We start from the raw sequence: 23,706 nt of genomic DNA on the forward strand, positions 1-23,706 counted from the left end.
GCTCAACTACTCTATACTGTGACCTATGACCTAATACATCATTTCTAAGTCCTTAATGATAATCACAGTCATAAAACTATACTTACTGACCTTTCACGAGATATTCATATCTGTCATCTCACTTAAGCCTTTTAATTAGTTTTTCTATCAAAAACCACAACACTGACTTATATATACACAAATTATAACATAAAAATGGTATATATGTATGCTTCCAGATTATTTACAATTGATGGCTTTTATATCTCCTACTATGTGTTAGGCTCTCTGGTATGCGATTTCCATATATTATCTCATTTACTCACCCCACTAACATAAAATAGGTAACTGTATTTCCATAATAATGAGACCTCACTAGAGAGGTAGGAAATGGACATTTGAGGGTAGTAAGGAAGATACTGGTCTAGGTGGAGAGACAGTGATACTCTAAGATGGTTTTTTATGTGATCAGAGTGGTCAGGAAAGCTAATTCTGTGTAGGACTTGTGCTGTTTACTGAGAGAGGAAACAGAACAGAAGAATGGAGATTGTGTAAATGCTGATGAGTTCACTTTAGACATGAATTTAAGGAAGGAAAGCAGATTTTATAGAATGTGTGTTTTAAACAATGGCATGTGTTTTTCATATAGAAGAGGCAATCCATAAAGAGCAATTGTATTGTTGGTGTTTCACTGAACATTTGCATTACTATATGAAAAACACAGTCAACAGTGGTAAGATTTTTGTTTTTGTTTTGTTTTTTTGCCTTGAATCTTATAGACACTTGTTAGGCATTTTTTTTTTAAATGTTAATAACATTTCAACATTGATTGTTGATTGTGTTTGTGAAGAAATATAATGAGGTGTTAATTTCTTGAATAATTAGATAAAATTTGGGAGGATTTCATGGTTTGTGAACATAGCTACTATGCCTGTGTAGGTAAAATAAATAAATTTATATATCAAAAATATTTTTTAATTTTAAAGAGAGGAAGGAGAGGGAGAAAGAGAGAAAAATATCAATGATGATAATCAACTGGCTGCAATCCAGGCATGTTCCCAACTGGGAATTGATCTGTGACCTCCTGGTTCATAGGTTGATGCTCAACCACTGCTCTGCACTGGCTGAGTGGTAAACTTTTAAAAAAAATATATTCTATTGATTTTTTACAGAGAGGAAGGGAGAGGAAAAGAGTTAGAAACATCAATGAGAGAGAAACATCGATTGGTTGCCTCCTGCACACCCCCTACTGGGGATGTGCCTGCAAACAAGGCACATGCCCTTGACTGGAATCGAACCTGGGACCTTTCAGTCCACAGACCAATGCTCTATCCACTGAGCCAAGCTAGTTTTGGCTCTCTTAAACTTTTAAGTTATTTAATATACAAGCCAAACTTCTTTTTTGTAAGAAAAAAAATAGAGTATAGAAATTAAAACAAAGGGGAAAAAAGCATTAGTCCTACTAGGTTGATTATATTTTGATTTTTTCCCCCCTGTGTGTTGTTTCTTTCAGAAATATGGCTATACACACCTTTCTGCAGGAGAACTTCTTCGTGATGAAAGGAAAAACCCAGATTCACAGTATGGTGAACTCATTGAAAAGTACATTAAAGATGGAAAGATCGTGCCAGTTGAGATAACCATCAGTTTGTTAAAGAGGGTAAGGAATGTGAATGCCAACCAACTTAAATAAGCAAGGAAATGATAAATTAAATCTGCCTTTTCTTTGAGTAATGAAAATATTCAGAGTATTGAATTTTGTTGTTGTTAATTCTCACTCGAGGATATTTTCCCCCCATTTACTTTTAGAGAGTGTGGAAGGGAAGGAGAAAAAGAGGAGAGAGGGGGGAGAGAGAGAGAGAGAGAGAGAGAGAGAGAGAGAGAGAGAGAGAGAGAGAGAGAGAGAGAGAGAGAGGGAGGGAGAGAGAGAGAGATATCATTGGGAGAGAGACACATAGATTGGCTGCCTCCCACATGTGCCCCTCTTGGGTAAAGTTTCTGAATGTCCCAGATAGTTAGTGCTTGCTTCTTTGTTTTATCATAGCATCCTTTTATACCTCATCATTGAACTTAGCACATTTAATTACATTTTGTTATCCACTGAACTTTGAGCTCCCCTGGGTCTATGACCTTGCTTTTCATGTTCCCTGATACTTGGCCTCAAATGTGTCTTGAGTGAATATATCGATAATATCGATGTACCATAATTGGGGCAGAAATGCTATAATAGGAGTCCAAAAGAATTGTGTGTGTGATGAATATTGGAGAAGCTAATTCAGGCGTCTTCAGACTACGGCCCTCGGGCCACATGCGGCCCGCAGAGGAGTCTGATCTGGCCCGCCAGGTTTTTTGGGCAGTGAGCGCAGCCGAGGTGTTACAGTAGGAATTAGTAGTTCATATAGTCCGGCCCTCCAGCTCTCTGAGGGACCGTGATCTGGCCCCCACTTTAAAAAGTTTGAGGACCCCTGATAGATGCTGGGATAAAGCCAACACTCAGATAAAGGAATCTGGGGTCTTGACAATGTGAGCACTTATGGGACTAGATATTGGTTTGCTTTGGAAAAGAAGCTCCTCGGGAGTTTGACCAAATCATGCATCTGAGCTTATTATCTTGTGGGGATTAGTAGTGGTAAGGATTTGGAGATCACAGATCTGTATCTCCCATTCACATATCCACATTCTCCTATCCAAATTCAGACTTTGGAAGAGGTTGGTGTGGTGTTCTGCTGTCTCTCTGAATGTATTTTTTTTTTAATTTTTTATTTTTTTTTTGCTACCTTTGTTTCGGGGTAGCCAGTGAGATTTAGGTTTAATTAGTTGCAGTTTAAAAAAAGAGAGAATATTAACTCCTACACTAATCATTAATGCTAGCAGTCTCTATATTTTTCCAAGGATTTTTGCAATTGGACTTGAATTATTGCAGAGAATCTGAGTGCCTTTAGATGCAGCATACTTGTCACCACAGCAAAATGACTTGGGAAGTGAAAGGGGAAGGTTGGATAGAGTCTCTAGTGGCTGAAGCAGATACTGATTAATACTTATTTTTTTCTTTATGCTGTGAGTGTGTATGTGAAAATAATACATGCTTACTGTAGAACATTTAGAAACTACACACAAATTGTATGTGAATGTGCATAAGATGGGGGAAGGATACATACCCAAAACTCCGCTATCTCGAGGCAACCATGTTAATACTGATTGGATCATTTTCTTTTAAATACATACATATATATATATATATATATATATATATATATATATATTTCCATTGATTTTTTCTTGAGAGAAAGGAAGGGAGAAGCAGAGAGAGAGAAACATTCATGTGAGAGGGAAACATCAGTTGGCTGCCTCCTGCACATCCCTGTACTGAGGATCGAGCCTGCAACATGGGCATGTGCCCTGACCTGGAATCAGACCAGCCACCTTCTGGTACATGGCATGACCAACTGAACCACACTAGCGAGGGCGGATCATTTTCTTTAAGTCTTTTTTTGTCTGTGCATCCTTCATGCTTTATTTGTGATTTAAGGAAAAATAAAAGAAACACCAATATATCCACTACCCTCCTTAAGAAATTGTTAATGTAGTATTGACTCTAAAGTTTCTTTTTCTTTTAGGAAATGGATCAGATAATGGCTTCCAATGCTCAGAAGAATAAATTCTTGATTGATGGGTTTCCAAGAAATGAAGACAACCTTCAAGGTTGGAATAAGACCATGGATGGGAAGGCAGATGTATCTTTTGTTCTGTTTTTTGATTGTGATAATGAGGTAATGAACATCTTCATCTGCCCATATGGGCTTTAAACAACTTGATTCAATGATTAGAAAATGCAGTCACTGTTTACTTATATTACATTTCATATTGGCAGTAGTATTTTTTTGAATTGGAACATTGGATGGACAGAATAGTACTGTCTTGCTATTGGAGTGCTAAACACTTTTTGGCATCAGCAACCTTGTGGGCCTAAAATTTGCTTTATTTTTAAAATAAAGGATTTTGTTTTGCTTTGTTTTTAAGTAAAAATTGACTTGTATAATAATGTTAAGTAATGAAGCTGCCCTATTACTTCTGAGGTATGCACTGTTATCAGAGAGTGTATCTTGCCTTAGGATGGCTATTTATTGGAAAAGAGACACACATTTCTGAGAATTTGGGAAAACTTTCTATTTTAAGGCAACATTTAAGATAGCCTGATTTGTGTTCATAGTGTAAAATGATCTTGGAAAAAAAGCAGGAAAGCATTCTTTTTCTCTCTGGCACTTCCAATAGAATATTTAGACATACCTTTGACTAACTGAGTTAATTTCTTGGACTCATTTAATTAAAAGGCCTGGCTGTTTCACACCTGTAAACTCCATTAAATTAATGTCAACCGCCTGAAAGAATAAGAATCTGAAGTATTACTTTGAAGGAAGTTGGCTGGTTGAATTGCAAATGTGCTCTGGTAGAGGGACTTGCTAAAGCCTTTTAGTTGTTTTAAAATGTAACTCTCTTCTACCAACCCCCAAAAATATGTTTTCACTTATTCTTCAAAGTTAACTTTAGAATGTTACCACAGCTTTATAACTAAGGAATGTTTATTCATGATTAACAAGGGATACTTTATTCAAATGATGTTGATTCTTCAATATTAGGAGTATTTATGGAATTACTGAAAAGTAAGCAAAAATAGAACAAAGTCAGAGGCATATAATTCATACCTAATAAGTTAATAATGTATCCTAGATGGAATCATACACAGATAGATCTTCTTTTTATTGCGGTTTAAAAAAAAAAATCCACAGGAAAAACTGAGTCATGAATGAATCTTATTATGTTCTGTACTTACTTTTAATCTAGTTTGTATAAATTGAACCACATGTTTAAATTTAAAGGACTTTACATGTTGATTAATGAATTAGACACATTCAGTTTAATGCAGGTGTTTTGTTTTTTAACTCTTCAAACTTTATTCTCTTTTCAGGTTAAAAGAATGACAAATTCATATCTTTCTTTTTTATAATAACTTTGTATTTATTTCTCTTTTTAGATCTGTATTGAACGATGTCTTGAGAGGGGAAAGAGTAGTGGTAGGAGTGATGACAACAGAGAGAGCTTGGAAAAGAGGTACTTTGCAGTTTTTATACAATAAGCCACCTCATTCTCAGTTTGGAACTTGAATAGCAGGTTAAATACTTGCCTCATTTTGGTTCAGAAAAAGAAAATGTCATGCCTACCTATGTGAAATGGCTTATCTAAGAAGATGCTAAAGCATCTTCAGTTGGGTCAGATCCAGTGTTCTCCTCTGAGCTATCCTATAACATGGAGGAGAATGGAGGAATACTTAGAACTTTGCAATATTTGCCTTTTTTTTCCCTTTTAGAATTCAAACCTATCTTCAGTCAACAAAGCCAGTTATTGACTTATATGAAGAAATGGGAAAAGTAAAGAAAATAGATGCTTCTAAATCCGTTGATGAAGTGAGTATCCTGATCCTGCCTTAAAAAAAAAAAAAAAAAGTCAAGAGAAAATGTGATGGAGAGCATAGGCAGGAGGAAAAAAAAATAGTATGACAGAACAGTTTTCTTTTCAAGACACTGGAGAGTAAATGAAAAATTAGGTTTTTTCTCCTTTTTGAATAGAGTCTAAAATGGGTTTTACAACTTCAGAGTTATTCTTCATGGAAGCGGGTGATTTATTAATTCCAAACTTCATTTCTCAAACACTGGAAAATTGACATTTGAGACTATGATTTGGACCATGAGCATTAAAAAAAAATCTATAACACGAATTGCAGATTATCTAGCTCAGGAGCCACAGGCTGCCTTCATTTCTTCTGTCACAGAGCACAGAGCTCCAGCGGGCAGCAGGAGCTGGGAAAGTGGGGATAAATGGTAATGGTCAGAAATTTGAGTTGGGGTGGTTAACACACAATACAGTGTACAGATGATGTGTTGTAAAATTATGCACCTAGACCTGTATAATTTTGTTAACCGTGTCATCCCAATAAATTTAATAAAAAAATAAAAACATGTAGTTCCAGAGGTGCATGGTGTCCGTGGCTAGTATTGCTCTCTTCCTTCACAAGTCAGCTGTCTTCTCTCAACTGTGGTTTGAAAGCCCTCATTGCCCAGCAACTATTTCTAGTGCTTTTTAATTCACCAAGTCTTCCCCTTGGACCTTTCTTTGTTATTGTATAGTCATTTTTTAATTTTTAAAAAATCTATTGCCACTTTCTATAGTGGTGAGGTAATATATCAGAAAACTTCAGTGTTTTAGAATCAGAACTAGGAAGATAAGCCACTTCCATTTTATCAATTTTTGGTAGTCAATTAACAAGTTTTATTTTGTCCTAAAATTGATTGCAACATATGTATTATTTTTTAAATATATTTTTATTGATTTCAGAGAGAGGAAGAGAGAGGGAGAGAGAGAGAGAAACATCAATGATAAGAGAGAATCATCAACCATCTGCCTCCTACACACCCCACAATGGGGATTGAGCCTGCAACCCAGGCATGTGCCTCGACCTGGAATTAAACTCAGGACCCTTCAGTCTGCAGGCTGATGCTCTATCCACTGAGCAAAACTGGCCAAGGCTTATATGTATTATTTATGATATTATATTACTGTTTAAAGTAAAATAAATAAAACTAAGAAATCATAATGTGTTTTTTAATTATCTACTTTGGAAATTATACATTTGTTATACTTTTAAGCCATATGGTATTTTAACAATATCTTCTTTTAAAATTACTATCTTTTTCCTTTGCAGGTTTTCGATGAAGTTGTGAAGATTTTTGACAAAGAAGGCTAACTAAACCGGAAAGCATCGTTGAAATCATGCTTGAATATTGCTTTGATAGCTGCTATCACAATCCCTTTTTAAGGCAATTTTAATCTTTCATAATTACATCATAATTAGTGGCCAGAAAGTATATACAGTAGTAAGACAAATTAAATTTTTATCTTCAATTTTTTTTTTTTTTTTGTCATAGGAGTAGACAGTGAATTCGGGTCTAACTTTGTCTTAGCTATGGTGCTCACAAAACAAGGAAGGGCATTAGCTAGCTCGTTGTTTTTATTCGATAAGGATATTCCTTTTTTAGTTTGTGCCTTCTGTGAGCAAAACTTTTTAGTATGTGTATATCCCTTTAGTGATTGCAACATGTAAGGATTAGGGATTCCTCACCTCCTCTTTTTCTTGCAGGTTTTAAATTTCCAACCTGCTAAGTGAATTTGTGGACCAAATTGCAAAGGAACTGTTTGTGTAGTTAGTTCTTGCGCAATGTGTTTGGTAAACAAACTCATAAGATGAATTGCTAGAAGTGTTTTAGTATTTATCCAATAACTGACTATATTCTATAGAAAGGTTAAAAAAAAAAAAACTTAGCCGTGTTTTAGTTTTACTACAACTTGTACAAAGTTGTATGACAGGGCATAGTCTGCTTCCAGGGATTAGGATGAGGGTACTGGGGGTTCAGAGCCTGGCAGAAGTGTCAACTTTATTCTGACATAAATCTGAGGATAAGGGGCAAGGGTCATATCTAATGACATGTGTTCCTTATGCTCTATTATATAGTGTTACTAATGATTAAATTGATCTCAAAATTCCTAGCAGTAAAACCTTGAAATGCATGTACTAGATTTATGGTAAAATGGTTGTTTTTTGTTGTTGTTGTTAGTTTGTTTCTTTTCTAGACTAAATTCAAGGTTAGTATAAAGTAGAAGAAATTAATGGTTAAATTTCCCATTTGTATTTTATTTCCTTGAATATTTTTTCATAGTTATTTGTTTAAGAAGATTTAAAAATCACTGCACTTTGGTCAGAAAAATAATAAATATATCTTATAAATGTTTGATTTCCTTCCTGGCTACTTTTATTTAGTACTTTATTCAGTAAATTATTTTTTGGCATCATGTTTAAGCATGGAAAGGTACAGAATAAAAAAGAAGGCTGTAGAGTCCAAAGGAATGTTTCCTTAAATCTATTCTTCCTTTAAAAATCTTTGAGAAATTCATTTTCTCCATTTTTTTTTCTGTCATCACCAATACAAAGCGGTATCAAAGTTCTTATTATGAGACTTATTAAAATGTTTCTCATCTTCAGCATCTTTTTGACTTTGTATAATTAACATAATTAAAATTTGACTTTGTATAATTGTTAATATAATTAAATTTTTATATTTAAAGCCATTGGAAATAGTGAGGACAATTTGTGGATATTCTTCTACAGGGATGGGCAAAATAAGTTTCAAGTTCATATGGAAAGAGACATGCACATTATGATTATTACAACAGCTTTGTTAACTGTTTCATGTACTTACAACTGTAAACCTACTTTTGTCCACCACTCCTGTCTTGTAATAGATTTATTTATTTCTATGTGTATTATGAAATTCACTTATTGAAGATGAACTTGCAACATTCTTGCCATTAAAACAACCAAGTATCCATAAGTACTATAACATATTAGCCACCAAAATTTGTATTGACATCTTGGTTTCTTGGAAGAGGTTGCAATGAGTTATTATCTAGTGATTCCATCCAGCCAGGACAGAGGGCTTTTATGGGTAATTTAATAAAAATGGCTGTAGTATGAAGCAAGAGTGAAGACTTAAGATTTTGAATGTGTTCCTTTTCACATAAGTGAAGAAATCTATCAGATGGGGATCTAAATATTTATGTTGGTGTGAAAGTAACCTTAAACGTGTGGATTTTAAGGAGACTGCTGAGACTGCTTCCCTTCATCAAATATATTTCTGTGACATTCGAGAACAAAAACCAAGAAACATGATAATTACTAAACTATGAAGCTTTTTTTTTGTTTGTTTGCTTAAGTAGAAAAACACGTCAGCAATATTGAGTTTAGTAGCTGATTAAGATACATCTAAATTCACTAGTTAGGTCCTATTTCCATTTGTTAAAGACACAGTCACCAAGAAGTTTTTGACTTTTCTTGAAAGAATCCAGTGGAAGCCTTGCTATAAAAAAAAATTAACATTACTTCCATTCAGTGATTTTGGATATATATGGATTATTTAGTAAATAATCCCAATAAATATTGTGCTGTGGCTTTTGTTGTTTGCTGGTTCAGATTTCTGTTCTCACAAGCATATGGGAGACTTAACATGTGCATCCTCACATAGCAAAAGTAGAGCTGAGGATCCAGGAGAGTTTTCTGCTCTGTGTATTATGTTTGTGCATCTTAAATTAAGCAGAAAGCATTGCTATCCCATTTCTTCAAGAAGTAATCTGGGTTGAGGCACAAGAAGCCTATTGCATTGCCAGCCTGCAGCATTGATTCCTTGTCTCTTTGAGGGGAAAATTGGTAGCAGGCAAGCAGTTTGTTTCGGGATGCGGGTTTTTTTGTGGTTTGTGGCTTTGTCCATGTAATTTAAGTGGATGTCTGACATTTCAGTTGTCCCGGAGGTTTGGTCTTTTCTCTTCAAACACACATTAATTGCACAAGCCATAGTACTATAAGCACGCTCTCTGCCTTCCAAGAATTTTGTGTGTGTGTGTGTGTGTGTGTGTGTGTGTGTGAGAAAAGGTAGAAATTTATTGAAAAACAAGTATAGATTCCTTCGTGGGGAGAGGGAGGAGTCCCATAGAGCGGACTCCCAAGTAGGGAGGGGGAAAAGGTTCCCAGAATTTTCTTTCTAATACTAACACAGATGCGGATAGACCTTTTAGCTCTCTTGGTTGGCTGGCATATAGTCTGCTGCACTTCTCCCTAGCCTACGTACATACTTCTGCTAAATTCAGTACTCTTTCATTCTAAGTATTTTTTTTTTAAATGAAAGAAAGGAAGCTAATTTATTATGCACCAAAGGAAAAAGGTAATAACGGTCTTAATCTTCTCCCCCCCCCCCCCCCTTTTTTTTTTTTGTCATTCTGGGCTCCAGTGTAAGTACTCTCTTGGATCCAGGGCTGCTTTCCTTGGAATGGGTATGGTTATTGTGACTGTGATGTTCTGGACCTTGATCAAGTTCTACAGTCACCATTTTTCCTGTCGAGGGCTGAAGAGAACAGTTGAATTTCTGGCTCCCACCCTATACCCTACGTCACCCATACGGACTATGGTCTGTCTGCTCAGACTTGTATGGGATCCCTGCGCGCTTCACCCCCTCGCTCCCCCGCCCCATTCGTTAGAGCAGAACCTGCTTCTTTTGGGTCCCTCTTTTCCAAAGAGCGCTCTCTCTCTCTCCCTCTCTCTCTCTCTCTCCCCCTCTCTCTCTCTCTCTCTCTCTCTCTCTCTCTCTCTCTCTCTTTCTCTCTCTCTCTTTTTTTTTTTTTTTCCTCTCTCATTACTGCCCTCATAAGACCCTGACATAAGAGAAAAGGGCTTAATTATTTTGTACTGTTTAGGGAGATAGGGTTCCTGATCAATATTTCCCCAGGTCAGGTTCTTTCAGCCACAAAATTGTTTTCTGTTTATATTGCATTTTCAAGTAACTATGCAGCTTCCTAACTGGCCTTTAATGTCCCCATCAACCAGAGGAAAAGCATCTGCAGGGGTGCCTCTACATTCTAGCCTAAAGGTAGATAATTGAAGCAAACTTTAAGGTCTTCTGCACAGTGGAATGAAGCCGTTAAGCAGCATGCCATATACATAGCAGATGCATTCTCATTTGGTTGAGTAACCACCTTTAAAAAGAGAAAGTAAAATTCATATAAAGCCATGTGTGTGAACTTTAGGAATGTTCAATGTTAGAAGGCTTCTTGGAAAAAATACACTCTTAATAGCTGCTTATAGAATATTGGGCATGGGAATTGATAACAAACTCAAGATGGACTTTCAAGAAAAGCCCAGGATCGAATAGGTTTCCTTCCTGGTTTGTACAATAAAACCCTGCAGCCCTCACTTACCTGGTGCCGAGGTCTCCCAGAGCCAGAGGGAAAGACACCGAGTTAGTTCAGCAGTTAGTACTTGGAAGCACAAAGCTGTTGTGCATGGCTCATGCTTGGTTTATTGTTTTTATTCAGTGAGTCCTCGCTTAACAACTCTAAGTGAAATGTCTTATAACTAAGTGACATTGAGTCATTATTAGAGGAGCTGCTATAGAGGAGCATTCTCACAAGTGGCTCCAAAGCAGCTTTGAGAACTTGGCTCAAGTATCTGATTGTGATGAGGCTGCATCACAATGGCCTGTCAAAGTGAAAATGCTTTTTAATTGCCAGATAACGTACACAGTAGGCACTACCATTATTCTATCCTCAACTGGGATAGTGGTCAAGATAGGCACATTATTTGAGGGGAGGGAGGAAGGGAGAGGGTGCTAGAGTTTTATAGCTAACTTTTAGATTGGCTCAAAATAGTCCTACATTGAAATAACCAAGTTAAAACAGCTGCATCAAAATCCCTCTTATTTATATGTTTTATTTCAGAGAGGAAGGGAGAGGGATAGATAGGAACATCATTGATGAGAGAGAATCCTTGATCTGCTGCCTCTTGCACACCCCTCCTGGGGATTGAGCCCACAACCCAGGCATGTGCCCTGATCAGAGATGGAACCGAAACCTTCTGGTTCATTGGTCAACTTTAAACCACTGAGCCACACGGGCTGGGCCCCGCTTGTTTTAAATGTGTCGATGTAAAGTCTATATGTTTTCCTCTGTTTAGGTCTTAGATCTGGATCAGTGCTATTTGGGGAAAGGGTAACTACTGGGCTTGAGACTGCTGCTGCTGTGTGCTAATGGAAGATTCAGAGGTTCAGGGGATGGGCTCGGATGGGATGGGATGAGTGGGGAAGTAGAATTTGGTTCAGTCCTGTTCTACTTAATACATGTTGGCTCTTGGAAGAGCTCACTTTAATTCTACCAATATTTACTCCACCAAACACCATTCTTTACTCAAAAGTCTTCATGATCATAGGCCACATCCCATTTCTCTCCATGATTATTTTATTGCTGAAAATGAGTTTCAGGAATGTGACTCCTTAACACTATCTCCATTTGCCCTTAATATGTGGTTTGAGTAATTTTATAACTACTTCTGAGTTCACGTGGTGTATTTGACTTAAGAAAGGAGCTGTTAAATTTACAGTCATCAGCAAAATGATGATACAAGGTTATGGCCAATTGCTGAAGTGATAATAGCTAGGTGCATAGAGGAGGCATTATTACAGTCTGTAATTACATTCATGCAGGATCTGCCATCTTAATTTAGCTGACTGGTCATGTTAGCAAGTGAAATTTCAGACATGCTAACCCTTGTGACTGAGATCAGAGAGTTTTTACAGGAAATCTCCATATTCTTTAGGCAGTGTGTCTGTCACCAGAACAGGAGAGAATAGCACTAAAATGATGAAGTTACAAAAAATTGGCTGGCCATTCATTCAAAATATGTCAGAGACAGATTTATTAGGGATATGACAATGAGAAATATACAACCCTTGCCCTCAACATGCTTACTAGTTAAGCTCAAATCCAGTGGTTTCTTAAATGGATTGTGTTTCTGTATAGTGCTTTTAATGCTTTTAAGCAATCTTTTTTTTTACCAGTGTGATGTCATTTAGTTTTTCCAACAAGGAGGATTAATTAATACAGTGATTTTCATGTTTCATGAATTAATGAATTGAGGCTCAAGGCAATTGGCCAACCTGCATATTTCAGTTAAATTATATATGCCTTTATTCTAAGCAATTTTTGTTTGCTTAAATGAAAGAAAATTCTTTACAGCTAATTAGCTGTAAGTTTAAAACTAGAACCCAGGTCTCTTGGCCTTAGAGGTCTGTCTCCTGTCTCTCACAGCCCATGCTGCCTACCTGTAATAAAGCCCAATTTTAGGCGACTTCTAATACCCCACTGTGCTTCCCTAGTCACTAGCCTGTTACCCTCATTTATTTCCTCTATTGCACATGTGAAATTTGTGAAGTTGCTTTGCTTATTTATTGCTGCTTCCCTCTCTGCTATAATACATTATAAGAGCCAGGACAGCAAAAATGTCTGTCTTCATTTCTGTGTTCCAGTGCACATAGAAGGCACTCAGTAAACATTTGTTGAAAAAATAAAAACGAAAATTGTTTTTGGCTGTCACTGTAGCTACAATTTGCATCACTGAACTTTGGATCCCGATTCGGTGTGTTTACAATCTCCTTAGGATTTTGTTCTCATTCCACCTGAAGATTGAAAGCTGATAACCATAAAGTCCTGGAGGTGGGAGCCAAGATGAATTTTTGATCACATCAATCTCCCTCCACTTTCAGCACACAAGTTGTAGAAAGATTTAAAGTGTGACTATCTTGGAAAGAAAGCAGGGAAAATCAGGGACCAGAAAACAATGTTTTGGTGAAAATTACATCCAACTATCCATAGTTCAATCTAGCTGCATACTTAGTTGCCAGGCCTCTCCGTGCACACGCCTTGGTACCTCTGCCTTCCACCTCTGCCTTCTGCAGCTCTGGTGAGTCTCAGTGTGCTTTTCTCTTCCCTTCTATTGTATTTGTAGAATTTCCACTCAGCCAGCCTTCCTGTGGTTCTGGATGATGTCCGTTTTGTCTTTTAGTTTTGAAATTGTTGTGCAAGGCATCAGTTTAGGTGTTTACCTATGCTGCCATCTTTGTTTCATCCCCAGAGTAGGTTCTTAATATTTTTTATCATTACTACATTGTCTATACATTTTACTGGATATTAAAAGAAGGCATCTGTCCTCCTCAAAGCCCTCCAGATAATTAGAAAGAGAACAAGGCCTAGCACCCAGCTTTTCTTTCTCCCAGTTTCATTCCTCCACAGTCACATGCTTCTACCTTCATCATTTCTAACAAGGACTTGGAAAAACAAAGTAAGATCTTGTGATGGTCCAGGGACATTTCATTCAGTATACTGGGCATATATTTGAGACCATATTAAGAAACAAATTTTGCTTTCAGGCCCAACCCCAGAAATTCTAACTTAATTTTAAAAGTCTCCCAGGTGAATTTAAACCAGTGGTTCCCAAACTTTCAAGTGTATCTGAATCATTTGGATATGTCTTGTTAAACCTGCATTGCTGGAGTCACCTCCAGAGTTTCTGGTGCAGTAGATCTTGGGTGTGGCCCAAGAATTTGCATATCTTATAAAGTTCCAGGTGATGATGATATTGATATGCTGAGAACCACTGTACTAAACAAAGTGACCAAAGCATATATTTGGGAGCTCCCAGCCTGCATCTTTGCAGGCAAAGGACCACGCCTTCTTGCCTAGCATAGAGTAAGTAGATCTTTAGTGTTTGATAAACTGACAAACTGATAACAACAAACAGGAAAGCTCACTAATCAAACAGTTGCCTAATCTGCCATCCTTGAAGCTTATGGGTTGAGGGGGTAGAAAAGCCGCAAAGGGATCAGAAATGTTCTCCTGCTAAAGAAATTGTCAGTGAGTACCAACTTGACATAGTAGGGCTGATTTCATCTCACTTAGCAGCTGCTACCGTGTTTCCCCGAAAATAAGACATCCTCTGAAAATAAGACCTAGCGCAACTTCGGGAGAAAAAATTAATATAAGACACTGTCTTATTTTTGGGGAAACGGTACTATCCTAAAAGATGAGGAGAGCCCTGGAGGCCAATCAGTCTCCAGACCTCTGAAGGAATGGAGTAGATGTGGTCAGTGTGGCTTGAGGACAGAGCAAGGAAGGCCTCTTGAAGTTAGAGCCACCCAACAGTGAATTGGGCTCTTGGGGAAATGATGTGTTCCCCATTATTGGAGGTGTGCAAGCAGAGACTAGATGTTTTAGTCTATCACCTCCAGGATTCTGTGGTTTGGGTCCATCCTGTTCCAGATGTCACTAAGTCTGAAGTCTACCTGGAAACCCCAGCCACATTCTCTGTGCCCTCTTGTAACCCAGGATGTAACAGTTCCCTGTCCATGCAAGTGGGAGGAAAGGCTAAGGAACACCATGAGAGTCTGTATCTTCCCATAAGAACCCAAAACCTGAGAAATTTCCCTAAGCTTCTGTTTTGCCTCCCAGGTGCCCTCCCCAGTGTCTGGGTTAGGTGCTCAACAAAGTTGCTGGTGGCTGCGCTGCTGGTGACCATGCTACTGGTGGTTAGGTGCATTAGAAAAGAGAAGCAGTGCATTCGGGAGAAGCAAGTAGCACTCGCAAAAGGATGGCAGTGAGCAAGAGTGAGGGGTGGGGGTCCCTCTGTGGAGGGGATGGGGGTTCATGTACCAAAAAGTGGGAGGCAGGAGTATGCAAAGATACGGTGAGGAAATACATATAACAACAGGTAAAGGAATGTGGGTTTATTATGTCTAGCTGGGTCCAGGCTAGAACGCTGGGTAACTGCTAGGCTGGATGAGTCTGTTTGACAAAGGTTTCTTATTTTAGAGGCTGCTCCACTTCCCCTCATTATTCTCTTTCTCTCCCCCATTGTAAGCTGTACCGTGAATTCTATTCTGAGCCCTTAATGTTTTTTCCATCTCACTGAGAACAGTTTGCAAACCCTCGCTGGCTTGGCCTGCGTGGGGCTGGGCCCAGGGCTGGCTAGCTGGAGCTGGAGAAAGGAGGTGGCTCCCAGCAATAAGCAACCCACAGAATTGTGTCTGTTGTTTAAGAAAAGTTTCTGGGTTTTCGGCTAATTGCAAAAATACATAATGGATGCTTTTCGCATCTGCTAGTTATTCTGGAACAGGCCTGCATCCAAGAGCAAACTTTAAACAAACAATAAGATTATAATGCTTAACTATTTCAATGTGTAAGAAAAAAGAAAGCCAAGGCCCACAAAGTTACATTAACACACATGCACTCAGACAAGCAATCATACCAACAGATACATATGCATACAAACATATAGATGTACATTTTGGCTCACAATGCATGCTTGCATACTATTACCTAGTACATACATGTACACACAACTCACACATGTATGTCCAATCATTGGCTCCACTATACATGCTCTCAGACACACACAAATGTACATATATACACTCATACATATATACCCTTACACAATTGGGTAACACAACCACACAATCCCAGACACATGCACTCTCCCAGGTCATTTTTACTACAACGGGTGGTCCTCCTGGGTGGGAGAGTGGTCCTCCCAGTCCTGAGGTAAATGAAGTAAGCAAATCAGCTGGGTATATTGTCTGTGTGAGTGGTATTAAGTGTAGTTACTCAGTTCGGCCACCAAGGGGCGCCCAGGATCCATTCTGCATGCACCTTCTGCTGCTTCTGCCTTCGGGTGGAACGTTTCTGCACACAGAGTGCACCTTCTTGTCCCAAATCCCTGTGCGGAACTATGATGCTCTTTGCTCCTAGCCCCACCCGTTTAGGATCCACTGCACTCATTCTCACCTTTTCTCTCTCCCAAACCACGGAAACAACCACAGCTCCCCAGCCTTCCTCCCTCCTAGCCGAATGCATACATCAGAGTCCCTGCTCACTCCCAAGACTGCTCCTTGAAGAACAGGATCTGTCAGATCTTGATCATAATGTGGCCACTTACAGAAAGCTTCTCTTTCAAGAGCAGCTGCCAACATCCCATCTATTTTTCAGTCTATTTCAGCTCTTCCCAAAGATGGACTGCAAAAGCGAACAATGTTAAAAGTATTGAATGAACACCCAGCCAGCATGGCTCAGTGGTTGAGCGTCGACCTATAAACCAGGAGGCCATGGTTGGATTCCCGGTCAGGGCCTATGCCTGGGTTGTGGGCTCCATCCCGGTGTGGGGCCTGCAGGAGGCAGACGATCATCGGTTCTCTCTCATTATTTTTTTTTAAATCTTTATTGTTCATATTATTACAAATGTTCCTCTTCCCCTTCCCACTCCATTGCTCTCCTCCACCAGGTTCCCACCCCACCCTCTGCCCTTTCCCCACCCCCATTGTCCTCATCCATAGGTGCACAGTTTATGTTCAGTCTCTTCCCACATCCCCCTCTCCCCTTTTCCCCAAGAATCGTCAGTTCACTCCTCTTCCATACCTCTGATTCTATTATATTCAACAGTTAATATTGTTCATCAGTTTTGTTTTGTTTTAATTTCCTTGGTTTTTAGATTCACTTGTTGATAGTTACGTATTTGTTGTTCATAATTTTTATCTTTATTTACTTTCTCTTCCAAAAGAACCCCCTTCAGCAATTCATATAATTCTGGTTTGGTCGTGATGAACTCCTTTAGCTTTTTTTTTTTTTTTTTAGTGAAGCTCTTTATCTGGCCTTCGATTCTGAGTGATAGCTTTGCTGGATAGATTATTTTTGGCTGTAGGTTCTTACTATTCATCCTTGAATATTTCTTGCCATTCCCGTCTGGCCTGCATGGTTTCTGTTGAGAAATCAGCTGACAATCATATAGGTGCTCCTTTATAGGTAACTACCTGCTTTGCTCTTGCTGCTTTTAATATTCTCTCTTTGTCTTTTGCTCTTGGAATTTTAATTATGATTTGTCTTGGTGTGGTCTTCTTTGGATTCCTTTTGTTTGGAGTTCTGTGCGCTTCCTGGACTTGTAAGTCTAATTCTTTCACCAGGTGGGGGAAGTTTTCTGTCACTATTTCTTTCAGTATGTTTTTGATATCTTGCTCTCTCTCATCTTCTGGGACCCCCATAATTCTGATGTTGGTTCACTTGAAGTTGTCCCAGAGGTTTCTTACATTATCTTCAATTTTCTGGATTCTCTTGCCTTCTTGCTTCTGCGGAGGAGTGTCTTCTGGCTCTTTATGTTCCAAATCTTTGACATGATTCTTGCGATCTTCCTTTCTGTTCTTAGGACTCTGTATATTTTTTATTTCAGACAATGTATTCTTTGTTTCTTGTTGGTCCCTTATTATTTCTTGTTGATCCCTTATTATTTCTAGTTGATCCCTTTTCATATCCTCATATGTCTCATTTATTTTATTGGCTTTTCTAGGAGATTCTTGAACAACCTTATAAGTGTGGTTTTGAACTCTATATCCCATCGCTTTTTGTCCTCCATTTCTTTCGTTTGTGATCTATTTCGTTGTCTCGGCATTTTTGCAGCTTCCCTGATGGGGTGGAGTTTCACAGTGGAGCTTACAGGCTTGGCTTCCGTCAGCCCCGCCCTATGCGGCTCCTGGGTCTCAGTAATCCCCAGGGTCCTTCAGTACTCGCTGGAAGCACCTCTGAGAGAAAGGTGCCCTCGATTTTCACCTGCTACCAAACAGTCTAGGCCCTAGACACCTAGGGGTGTCGAACTCAATCAGAGAAGGGGCCAAAATCTAAAATCCAGCCTAAATCGCGGGCCGAATGGTTTACTGAACAGTCATAAACTGTCATTGTGATGGAAACGCAGCAGAGTGCAGTGATGACAGTGCGGTGCGGGCCACATTGCAAGGCCTGGCAGGACGGATTTGGCCCGCGGGCCTTGTGTTTGACACATGTGGTACTAGGGTCTCCCCCAATAAGCCCGGAACTGGGGTTCAGTTCAGTTGGAAGTGGGGTTGGAGGGTTCAGTTCAGTCTGGAGCCCCTTTCTCCTTCCCCGTCAGGGCAATCCCGCGGCACAGCAGACCATCCCTTCTCTGCGCACAATGTGCGCGCCTCCGGGACCTCCTTTCGCTGCTCCCCCGGGGTTCCGCCTTACAGCCCAGTCTCCCTCTGGATGAGCCTGGGTCCCGGGGTCTGGCCTAGAACTGGGGTTCAGAGCAGTCGGAAACTGGGGCCCAGCACAGTCCGGAGCCTCTGTCTCCTTCCCGCCAGGGCAATCTGGCAGCAGAGTCAACAGTCCGTCTTCTGCGTGCAATGTGCGTGCCTCCGGGGGCTCTGCCTTTCGCCGCTCCCCTGGGATTCCGCCTCACAGCCCCGGCTCCCTGGCCTAGAACTGGGGTTCAGCACAGTTGGAGCGTTTATCTCCTTCCCGCTAGGGAATGCCAGCCAGGCACTCAGCCGCCCCCTCCTCTCCGGCTCCATCCTTTCCACGCGCGCTGCGTGTCTCCGTACCTTAGGCTTTTACAGTTCCTCCGCTCTCCCTTCTGGTTTTCTCCTTGCTTCTCGTTGTAGAATTTCCAGTCATTCAACTTTCCTGTAGTTCTGGGTAATGTCCATTTTATTTTATTTTTATTTATTTATTTATTTATTTAATATATTTTATTGATTTTGTACAGAGAGGAAGGGAGAGAGATAGAGAGTTAGAAACATCGATGAGAGAGAGTCATCGATCAGCTGCCTCTTGCACACCCCCTACCAGGGATATGCCCGCAACCAAGGTACATGCCCTTGACCAGAATCGAACCCGGGACCTTTCAGTCCCCAAGCCGACGCTCTATCCATTGAGCCAAACCGGTCCCGGCGGTAATGTCCATTTTATATTTTAGTTGTATTTTATTGAAATTGTTGTGTGCGGCTGCGGCTAGGTGTTTACCTGTGCAACCATCTTGGATTCTCTCGACATGTCTACCTCTCTCTCATCATTGATGTTTCTCTTTCTCCCTCTCTGAAATCAATAAAAAAATATATTAAAAATAATATATATTTGAATGAATGAGTTAATGCCCAGCTGAGCACTTTTCTCTGCCTTCCCCACCAACCCAGGCTGGAGAAGCCTCTCACCCCTCAGCACCCAGCTTTTCCGTGTGTGATTCTGTGAAACAAATCCAGGCTTCAAAACACAAGCCAAGGGAGAAAGACCCAAGGTGGCACCAAGGCAGTCACTTTCAGCATTCCTGACAGGGAGCTACCCTAGGGATAGAGAACTCACCCCTCCCTGAGCAATCCTCTTCCCAGGGTGGCTTGGACTTCTAGAAAGTTCCTCTACTTCTTCTCCATCAACATTTTCAGAGCTCCTTCATGACAGGGCTGATGGCAGGCTCTGAACAGGCAAGAGTTCTGCCCTTCCACAAGCGAGCAGCCCGGACAGGGCATTTAACCAGTTCACCATGGGACAGCACAGACAGTACAAAGTGCGGGGGAGGGTGTGGTGAACTTTCCAGAGGAGTGAGACAGCGGGGAGTTGGGGAAACATTTACAGAGGGAGGGAGAGCTGAAGAGGGAATGAATAAGGACAGTAATTACAGTTCTGTTTTTTGGATGTTTATTGTGTTCGTGACTGCTAATCCTCCTAGAGGAAAAATCCTAAGCCAGGTCTGCCTGTCTGCATTCTGGGAGCTTAACCACTAGGCCAAAACACCTCTTATGACATAAACAAAGTAAGAATTTGGGGGCAGACTGAGGGGGGGAGGGGGGTTGGGGGAGAAGAGGGAGACATGCCAGGTGTATTCGTTTCCTATTGTATAACAAGTCATCTCAAACTTTGCAACTTTAAACAACATCCACATGTTAGTTACCTCACAGTTGTGTAGGTCGGGAGTCTGGGTTCTCTGCTCACAGCTCACAAAGTGAAATCAAGATATCAGCTGGGCCTGGCTCTCATCTGGAAGCTTAGGAAAGAATCCACTTCCAACCGCATCCGCACTGCTGGCGGAATTCGGGACAGCAGGACTGATGGTCACGCTGCTACGGTCCTGCTGGTGGGGTGTGGGGGTCTGGTCTGTACCGGAGGAGGGAGGAGAGGTGTCATGAATTCCAGGCCTCTAGTGCCAGGGGGGCATTCTCGCCATTAGAGGCTGGGCTCAGGCCCTTCTCCCTGGGCCCCTCCATTTCCCAGACAACAAAGGCAGATAGGATCTTCCTCTTTCTTGGAACCTCTGACTTCCTTCCTGTCACCAGATGGAATATCATGTCTTTTGTGCTTTGTTTATAGATGCACCTAAGAAGTTAGAAATGAGTAAATTGTGTTTTTCATGTGATTGTGTTAGTATCATTCACTGCAGAACTGGTAGGCACTAGATTGCATTTCCTTTCTTATACCACTTTTTCTTTTCCTCAGTTCCCAACTGCCTTGATCTTTACCTCATGTTTATATTCAGTCTTTCTTTCCTCCAGTCGCCCGCTCTCCCCAAAGATATCCTGCCACAGCCCTCTGTTCTACTCCAGTCTGGTCTGCTGGTGTCGTCCAGCCTGCTGGACATCTGTCATCCTGACTTCCCTTCACAGCTTTCTGCCTGGGGTCCTTGCTTCTCTGAAATTAATGGTTTTCTCTTTCATCATTTATGCGGCTCTTTGGCCCCTTGAGTGTGGCTCTTCCACAAAGTACCATGGCCTGGGCGAGTCTATTTTGAAGAAGTGGCGTTAGAAGAAGTTTAAGTTTAAAAAATTTGGCTCTCAAAAGAAATTTCAATTGTTGTACTGTTGATATCTGGCTCTGTTGACTAATGAGTTTGCCGACCACTAGTCTAGAGGATACCCTCCAAGTAACTACCTAAGGAAGGATTCATGGGCTGTAAATATTCTGGCTCCTTATGTGTCTCCATGTGTCCTTGTTATATCCTTACTGGAGGCCTGGTGCATGAAATTCGCGCTTTTGGGGTGGGGGGAGAGGGTCCCTCAGCCTTGCCTGCACCCTCTTGCAGTCTGGGAGCCCTCAGGGGATGTTCAATTGATGGCTTATATATATGTATATATATATATATATACATATATACATATATACATATATACATATATACATACACACACACACACACACACACACACACACACACATATATATATACATACACACACCGTATTTTTCGGACCATAAGACGCTCCGGACCATAAGACGCACCAGTTTTTAGAGAAGGGAAATGAAGAAAAAAAGATTCTGAAACAAATAGTGTCCTAAAATATTTTATGTGCATTAAAACCCAACATCACAGTCATAAACACATGTAATCAACCCTGTAAAGTAAATAGCAGCATTTAGAACCATTTTAGAGCCAGGCAAGCACACAGAGACCACACAGAGCCGGGCAAGTAAAAAACTTATTTTTTAAAGTATATGTGTAGGCTATATTTGGACCATAAGACGCAGGGACTTTCCCCCCCCACTTCTGGGGGGAAAAAAGTGCGTCTTATGGTCCGAAAAATACGGGGGTGTGTGTGTGTGTGTGTGTGTGTGTGTGTGTGTGTGTGTATATATATATATATATATATATATATAAATTTTATTGATTTTTTACAGTGAGGAAGGGAGAGGGATAGAGAGTTGGAAACATCGATGAGAGAGAATCATCGATCAGCTGCCTCCTGCACACCTCCCACTGGGGATGTGCCCGCAACCCAGGTACATACTCTTGACCAGATAAATTGAACCCAGGACCTTTCAGTCCGCAGGCTGATGCTCTATCCACTGAGCCAAACCGGTTTCGGCAATAAAATATATTTAGAAAAATAAAAATAAAAGACTTTATGAATTTTGTTAATGGGGAATGTTCTTATGTAACATTTAAATAAGTCTCCATTTTAAGCTGCTTTTGCTGAAATTTCTAGTTGTTGGGTTTTTAACTTCCTTTATGTCTCTCATCTTTCCTTATCTCTTTATTTCACTCTCTGAGAAATTTTCTTAACTTGAAAACATTCTATTATCTATTAATTTTTAATACATTTATTTGTATATTTAAATATTTAAGAACTCTCACTTGTTGTCTGGTTCTTTCTTTTTTTCTTCATACCATCCAGGTTTTTAAAATCTCTGTGAGGATATTAATAGAATGTAAAAAAATTTTTAGTTTTTTTATGTTTATTGTTTTTTTTAATACATTTTTATTGATTTCAGAGAAGAAGGGAAAGGGAGAGAGAGATAGAAACATCAATGAGAGAGAATCATTGATCAGCTGCTTCCTGCATGTCCCCTACTGGAGATCAACTCACAACCCAGGCATGTGCCCTGACCAGGAATTGAACCATGACCTCCTGGTTCATGGGTTGACGCTTAACCACTGAGCCATGCTGGCTGAGCTATTTTTTTTTTTTTTTTGCACTATTTTCATTTCCTTTCAGGTCATTTTATTTGTCTTACTCTCATTTGAGGCTTTACTCAGATGTTTGGTGATCTTTGTCCTTTTGCATCCAAGAATAAAGAACTGAAAAGCTTGCTGATTAGTTACCTCCTAGATGGGCTAAGGAAACTGCAACCAAAGTACATGCCCCTGACAGGTATGTGTCCTTGATTGGAATCAAATATGTGACCCTTTGGTCCACAGGCTAATGCTCTAATCCCTGAGCAAAAGAGGCCAGGGCTTCTGGGCCTTTTAAAATGGCCAGTGAGCTCAGGGATTGGAATGTCGGCCCCCACACTTAAGGGTGATGTGTTCCTGGTCAAGGGCACACACCTGGGTTGCAGGTTTGATCTCCGGCCCCAAACCAGTCAGGATGCATGCAGGAAGCAACCAAATGATGTGTCTCTCTCACAATTGTGTTTCTCTCTCTCTCTCTCTCTCTCTCTCTCTCCCTCCCTCCTCTTTTTTGGTGGTTAAACATGCCCTGAAAGACCAGTGACCATGCTGTAGGACACACACAGATATCCTGGTCAAGAGCCCTAGCTGAGCCCGCATGGGACATCCAGCATCAACTGCCCCCGGTGTGTGTGAGGGAGCCATCCAGGACACTCCACCCAGCCAAGCCTTTAGATGACTTCTGCCTCAGCCTGTCCAGACTACAACCACACAGGAGACCTTGAGTGAGCATCATCTAGTTAGGCCCAGTCAACCTACAGAATGGTGAGAGATAGGAACAAATGGTTATTTTATGATGCAGAATTTCAGAGGTGATTTGCTACATAGCCATAGGTAATTGGTACAGTTGGCATTCTTCCTCTAGCACGTTGCCTCAAGTTACAAGGTGGCTGCCTCCGCTCTAGGCATCATTGTAAACAGCCACATCTAAAAAGGGAGTGAGTACGATGCAAAGGTTTCCTCCTTAAGCAACTTGGAAGGGGGAGAAAATCTTACCCAGAAGTCCCCCAGGAGATACCTCCCCCCGA

The 23,706-nt window shown here is 40.3% G+C and overlaps 1 protein-coding gene across 2 annotated transcripts in view; it reads left to right on the plus strand.

Annotated features, from left to right (window-relative positions):
• CMPK1 (cytidine/uridine monophosphate kinase 1) overlaps nt 1-16,569 on the plus strand; it is a 37,740-nt gene extending 21,171 nt beyond the window's left edge. Inside the window, exons 2-6 of one of the 2 annotated variants that reach the window (XM_045584576.1) lie at nt 1,493-1,639; nt 3,597-3,749; nt 5,012-5,088; nt 5,345-5,441; nt 16,450-16,569. In XM_045584576.1, the coding sequence (XP_045440532.1) occupies nt 1,493-1,639; nt 3,597-3,749; nt 5,012-5,088; nt 5,345-5,441; nt 16,450-16,554 (579 nt within the window). In that variant the 3' untranslated portion in view covers nt 16,555-16,569. Of the gene's footprint in view, nt 1-1,492; nt 1,640-3,596; nt 3,750-5,011; nt 5,089-5,344; nt 5,442-6,736; nt 8,965-16,449 lie in introns of those variants that run through there. The other variant, XM_036444976.2, reaches the window with a different exon arrangement.
• The last annotated feature ends 7,137 nt before the right edge of the window (nt 16,570-23,706 follow it).

The sequence above is a fragment of the Pipistrellus kuhlii genome, unplaced genomic scaffold (assembly GCF_014108245.1).
Source record: "Pipistrellus kuhlii isolate mPipKuh1 unplaced genomic scaffold, mPipKuh1.p scaffold_m20_p_2, whole genome shotgun sequence".
In the NCBI taxonomy this organism is placed as follows: domain Eukaryota; kingdom Metazoa; phylum Chordata; class Mammalia; order Chiroptera; family Vespertilionidae; genus Pipistrellus; species Pipistrellus kuhlii.